Source organism: Primulina eburnea, chromosome 9 (assembly GCF_022965805.1).
Source record: "Primulina eburnea isolate SZY01 chromosome 9, ASM2296580v1, whole genome shotgun sequence".
Classification (NCBI taxonomy): Eukaryota; Viridiplantae; Streptophyta; class Magnoliopsida; order Lamiales; family Gesneriaceae; genus Primulina; species Primulina eburnea.
Window position 1 is genome coordinate 20,670,506 of NC_133109.1, and position 6,602 is coordinate 20,677,107.

General features: G+C 38.1%; 1 protein-coding gene across 1 annotated transcript; it reads right to left on the reverse strand.

Annotated features, from left to right (window-relative positions):
- Positions 1–1,187: 1,187 nt before the first annotated feature.
- On the reverse strand, positions 1,188–3,998 carry LOC140840795 (uncharacterized). Its single transcript, XM_073207959.1, has 2 exons — positions 3,687–3,998; positions 1,188–1,250 (listed from the first exon to the last, which is right to left on the reverse strand). The coding sequence occupies exons 1-2, from the start codon at positions 3,996–3,998 to the stop codon at positions 1,188–1,190; spliced, it is 375 nt and encodes a 124-aa protein (XP_073064060.1).
- Positions 3,999–6,602: the final 2,604 nt, after the last annotated feature.

The window sequence follows — 6,602 nt, forward strand, 5'->3', positions numbered from 1 at the left end:
CCGAATCTGGCCGGGGTACACAACGTCTTTCACGTCTCCATGTTGAGGAAGTATATGGCGAATCCATCGCATGTCCTGAACTTTGAACCGTTGCAGCTCACTCCGAACTTGTCTTATGAGAAAAGACCGGTGCAAATATTACATAGGAAGGAGAAAAAGCTTCGGAACAAAATGGTCAAGCTAGTGAAAGTCAAATGGCTCAATCATTCAGAGAAGGAAGCTACGTGGGAATCCGAGTCAGAGATGAAGAATCGATATCCCGAGTTATTCGGTAAGTTTTAATTTCGGGGACGAAATTCCATTAAGCGGGGTAGAGTTGTAGAACCCGAAAATCAGATTTCATATAAGCTATCCATAATTTCTATTATTTAAATTAAAAATGAATTATATATATAAAACACTTCATACATACATATATATATATATATATATATATATATATATATATATGTATGTATGAAGTGTTTTATTTATTTTAAAAGTAGATGTTTAGTTTTATCTTTTCAGGATAAATACTCGAGGCCGGAACGGAGTTTGGAGATTTGAGATAAGATTAATAATAAGAAAATATTCCTAAATTTAATATAAGTTAAGGGGTAATTTAATTTAAAGAACAAGAATGTTTTAGGATTTATTAAATTAATTAGAGCTAAGTTGTTAAATAAATTCTTTTAGGTTCAATATTTAATTAAAGCTTAAATTAAAATATGTGAACAAATGAAGGTGAATTAATCTAGGTATAGAATATTCAAGAAATTAATCATAGCATTTGAATATTTAAATTTGAGGTCATGAATGCCATGCAATAATCTATCCTAAATTTAATATGTAAATTTACAAAAATATATAATGAGGGTGCTAAACTTTAAGCAATTAAAATACAAGATTTAAACAATAAAATACCATGCAAATTAGTAATCATAATTTTGGGTCCAACATTTAAAATAATTCAAAAGTTGATAACTCTCCATTCAAACAATTCCTAATTACAATTCATGGGGTATTCGTTTCTCATTTTTAATTCTCTAATGGGTAGTAAATTTAGATGCAATAATATACATCATTCCTACTCAACCTATTAAACAACAAAACTGTGTAAATGCAGTAGAAATGAGGGAAAAGCAACGGCAGTAAGGGGGAGGAGAATCATTTCAAACCCATTCAATTCTTGCACTTGTAACTCTCCACTAAATGCATTTCAAGACACCTTTAACACCTCCTATATCATTCACCTTAATCCCTAACATCATCTACACTCATATGCTTGAAAAACATCAGAAAGAACAGCAGCTTAGGTCGTGTAAACAGCAGCAAACAAAGGAAGAGATCCAACTCAGTTCCGTCGCGTCGTATTTCCATATTGATTTTTTTTTGTGTCAAAACAAATTCCAGGCATGAATATATTATTCCTTTGCTCTACAATCAAGTTATATTAGCTTTTTTAAATCAGTATACGTCCATAAATCAAGTGACGAAATGAATTTTGACAGCAACACTCTTGAAAAATCTGTACAGCTTCTCGGCTCATGATATGTGCTTCACATTTCAGTGTATTGTGTTGTTGACAGGGGGTTGCTCGATTCCAGGCATACAAGGATGAATTTAGACATCATTTAGAATGTGTTAGGGTGTTTTTGGTTCATTGGTTTCAATCCATACACACACAAACAAAGAAATGACAGCAACTTATTCCTTAGCAGCAAAATGAGTCACGGTTTTTGGTTCTTTGAATAGTTAAGGTGTGTGTTCGAATCTTTGCTGTCCTAGGGACTGTAGCCACGGTTAGAACTCTTCCTTAGCATGTCTAGGACGTGACCAAGGTGTCCTTTCCAAGCTTGGTTCACGGATACATCAGAATTTCACAACAACAATACAAGTGCATTTTGGTTATTCATTTTCTGTGTGAGTGGGTTTCGGTTTTGGGGTGTGTTTTTTGGATTATGGTTGGCTTCTTGCCTATAGCCATGGTTTCTACAACCCTCCATCATGTCTAGATCGAGCCATGGTCGATTAATGACCCTTGGAATGAGACAAGACAGTAACAGGTTTCAACACAAGACACTCCACCACAAGGGGTGCCCTCGGCTGTATGTTGTTAGTGTTCTAGGCGGTTTCTTGGGTTGTGTTTGGCTTTTATCCCTTAGCCATGGTCCAAGCCATGCCTTAGAATGTTGGTAAGAGTCCTTGGGTGGTGGTTCAAGCCATTGGTCAATAAATTTCAGAGTTTACACCACAAACACACAAGTTGCCACTGCTGAATTTTTTGACAGCAACTTTCATCTTCGGTTTTGATGCTTGTTTGAGTACTTGGTTGTCTTTTATCCCATGGCCTTGGATTGGACAGTACCTCAATGAGTTAGGAAAGTCATGTTTTTGGCCGTTCGTGATTTGGTCGAGTTTAGAGGTCATACGAGAATTTACGGTGAAAGGTGCCAAAATGACTCTCGAAAGAATGTCTTACGTTTTTTGGATTCCTTTCACCTATTTTCGTGTTTTACAGTTATTATGCATATTTTTCAGTACGTTTGGGGTATTTTTAATCATGGTTAAACGTCGGTTTAATGTTGGTTCAGGTTGGTACGATACCATGATTAAAATTCATTGTGGTTGGTCCTAATAGTCTCATTTTTGGTTAAGTTTTCGTCAAGTAAAGATTTATTGTATGTATCACATATTAGAATTAAGTCGCAGCAAGCCTGGGGATGATCCAGCTCATCCGGTAAAAATATGGTTATAATTATATTTCGTGCATAAAAATATAAAATGTTTATTTTTGAGATATATGCTATATGTCTTGTGGTCACCTTACCTTTATGGGTTTGGAAGTCGGTAGGCGCAACCGGGGACCTCTCTACCAGGTGACTTACGACCGGTTTACGATTATGTATGGGTACGGATATCCAGTTCAAGGGCTGTTGTGATCTCTACCACCCAGTATACTGTAGTTTAGGTTGATCAGGCACTCACGTTATGTTATGAGCCACTTGCTTAGAGACATTATCTATACCAGAAAATTATGATATGATATGACAGAGCTCTATTGAGCAAAGTTTTTACGTATGATTTTCAGATATGCACGTAGATATAATTATTCATGATACGATCTTCACCATACGCTTTTAGATAATCTATTTTTACGTTGCATGCGATTTTATGATAAATATTACTTGTTATTCACGATATATACATGTTGACTCTTTAGACTCACTAGACTTGATTGTTGTAGGTACTGATGAGGTCGAGATGGAGGGCGTAGACCAGTGAGCTATCTTGTGGCAGCAGTAGAAAACCCGAGGACCTTATGTTTTAATTTATGCACCTTTTGTTATTCAAACTCAGTTTTAATACGTTGGATTATTTTTAAATTGTTGCTTGAAAACAATATTTGCTTCCGCTGTGATTTTGAAGTTAAAATTATTTACATGTTTATTTTATAAATGAGGCAAGAGAATTATTTATTTAGAAATTTTTTAATAAATCCGCCAAAATATGAATACGAAATACGGGCCTTTACAGACTTCTTCGTATTTAAGTTCTTCATTAAGTTTTCCCTCAATCATCAGTGGTGTAACCTTGAGTACATGACTCGGGTCTGGGATATAATTCCTCAGATGTGAGATGTGAAAAACATTATGTATTCTGGACATATCAGGCGGTAAAGCCAGTCGGTAGGCTAAGGTTCCTACCTTCTCCAGTATCTCCAATGGTCCCACATATCTCGGATTCAACTTTCCGGATTTACTGAACCGAACCACTCCTTTCATAGGGGAGACCTTGACGTAAGCTTTCTCACCAATTCCCAACTGTAAAGGTCTTCTCTTCAGATCGGCCCAGCTCTTCTGCCTATCCTGGGCTGCCTTGAGTCTCTCCTTGATTATGACTACTTTATCAACGGTCAACTGAATAAGTTCTTGTCCGATAATAGCTTTTTCTCCGACCTCGTCCCAATATAGAGGCGACCTACACTTCCGACCATACAAAGCCTCATATGGAGCCATCTCAATACTACTGTGGTAGCTGTTGTTATAGGCGAACTCTATTAACGGTAACTGTTCACTACAATTTCCAGAAAAGTCCAGTGCACATGCCATCAGCATATCTTCGAGGGTTTGAATAGTCCTTTCAGTTTGGCCATCAGTCTGAGGAGGATAAGCCGTGTTGAGAGTAACCTTGGTTCCCATAGCCTTTTGGAAACTTTTCCAAAATCTTTATACAAATCTTGGATCTCGATCAGACAGTATACTTGCTGGAACTAACATGTAGTCTCACTATGTTGTCCATATACATAGTGGCTAGTTTATCCAAATTATAATTTATCCGTACTGGCAAGAAATGGGCAGACTTGGTCAGTCTGTAAATGATTACCCAGATCCCATCGTGACCCTGCCTTGATCTTGATAGCCCTACAACGAAATCCATGGAGATGTTATCCCATTTCCACTCTGGTATTCCCAATGGTTGTAAAATTCCTCCAGGCCTTTGATGTTCTGCCTTGACTTGTTGACAGACTAAACACTTAGCAACAAAAATAGCTACATCTTTCTTCATACCGTTCCACCAATAATTATTTTTCAAATCCCGGTACATCTTGGTGCTTCCTGGATGTACTGAAAATCTCGATTTATGTTCCTCAGCCATTACTTTTTCTCGAATTCCATCGACGTTTGGCACATACAATCATCCTTTCATCCAGAGTATCCCATTATCATCAATTTGAAATTCTGGAACTTTTCCTTCTTGGATTTGTTCTTTGATTTTAAGGATGGAGGTGTCTCGACTCTGTTTCAATTTGATGGTCTCTCATAGGTTTGGTTGCACTGATAGGAAATTTAAGTTCACCTTCCTAGGGTTCCTCCGACTCAACGCATCTGCCACCTTATTTGCCTTACCCGGGTGGTAATTGATTGACAGGTCATAATCCTTTGAGAAGTTCCATCCATTTTCTCTGCCTCATGTTTAATTCCTTTTGGGTGGAAATGTACTGGAGGCTCTGGTGGTCAGTAAAAACTTCGCATTTTACTCCATAGAGGTAGTGCCTCCAGATTTTAAGCACAAATACTACTGCGGCTAATTCCAAGTCATGAGTGGGGTAATTCTGCTCATATGGTTTTAGTTGCCGTGAGGCATAAGCGATTACCTGACCCTCTTGCATAAGCACACACCCTAATCCTCCTTTTGAAGCGTCACTGTAAATAGTGAAATTTTTACCATCCTCGGGAAGAATTAGTACTGGCGTGGATGCGAGTTTTGTCTTCAGAGTCTCGAAACTCCTTTCACATGCTTCATTCCAAATGAATTTCGAATTCTTTTAGGTAAGTTTGGTGAGTGGAATGGCTATCGAAGAAAATCCTTCGAAAAATTTTCTATAGTAGCCTGCTAAACCCAGAAAACTCCTTACTTCAGTCACTGTCTTTGGTTGTGGCCAATCCTTGATTGCCTCCACCTTCTTAGGTTCTACTGACACTCCTAATTCAGAGATTATATGGCCTAGGAACGCCACACTTTTTAATCAAAATTCACACTTTTTGAATTTGGCATAGAGTTCCTTTTCACACAGTGTCTGCAAAGTGAGACGCAGGTGTTCTTTGTGTTCTTCTTCACTTGGTGAGTACACAAGGATGTCATCAATGAAGACAACCACAAACTTGTCGAGATATGGTTTGAATACCCGGTTCATAAGGTCCATGAATGCTGCAGGTGCATTTGTTAGACCAAAAGTCATTATCGTGAATTTGTAATGTCCATATCTTGTCCTAAAAGCAGTTTTAGGGATATCCTTGGCTTTGACCTTCAGTTGATGATAACCAGATCTTAGATCAAGTTTTGAGAAGATCTTTGCTCCTTTTAGCTCATCAAAAAGATCGTTTATTCTCGGGAGTGGGTACTTATTCTTTATGGTTATCTTGTTCAACTCCCTGTAGTCAATACATAACCTCATGCTTCCGTCCTTTTTCTTTACGAAAAGTACTGGGGCTCCCCACGGGGATGCACTGGGACGGATCTGCTTCTTGTCCAGCAATTCTTGAAGTTGCTCCTTTAATTCCTTCTATTCAGCTGGAGCCATTTGGTATGGTGCCTTTGAGATTGGTGCCGCACCAGGGACCAAGTTGATTTCAAATTCTATTTCCCTATCGGGTATCTCACCGGGTAATTCCTCGGGAAACACATCTGAAAATTCTTGAACAATCGATATATCTTCCATTTTTGGAATTTTCTCTCCCTTGACTTCATTAACCATTGCCAGATAAATCTCTTCTCCCCCTTTTATGGCCTTCCAGGCTTGTGAGGCAGATAACAGAGATTTTCTTTCTTTGGATTTTCCGTGGTATACGACTTCCTCCATAGTTGGAGTCTGAAGTCTGATGTCTTTCTTCTGGGAAATCTACTATGGCATGGTTTTTAGCTAACCAGTCCATTCCCAGAATGACGTCAAACTCAATCATGTTGAGTTGGATTAGTTCTGCCTCAAAATCCTGACTACCGAAGCAAATTTGACAATTTCGATACACTTTGCTAGTTTCGATTATTTTACTGGCAGGTGTCGCCACTCTTTACGGTTCACTAAGAATACCATGCTCAAGTTTAAGCTTCTTAGCAAATCT

Excerpts from the sequence above, each read along its gene's own strand:
- LOC140840795 (XM_073207959.1), bottom strand. The coding sequence starts at position 3,998 with ATGGCTCCATATGAGGCTTTGTATGGTCGGAAGTGTAGGTCGCCTCTA. Across the intron at positions 1,251-3,686 it reads CATTGGAGATACTGGAGAAG|ATGATGTTAGGGATTAAGGT; the intron begins GTAGGAACCTTA and ends ATATGAGTGTAG.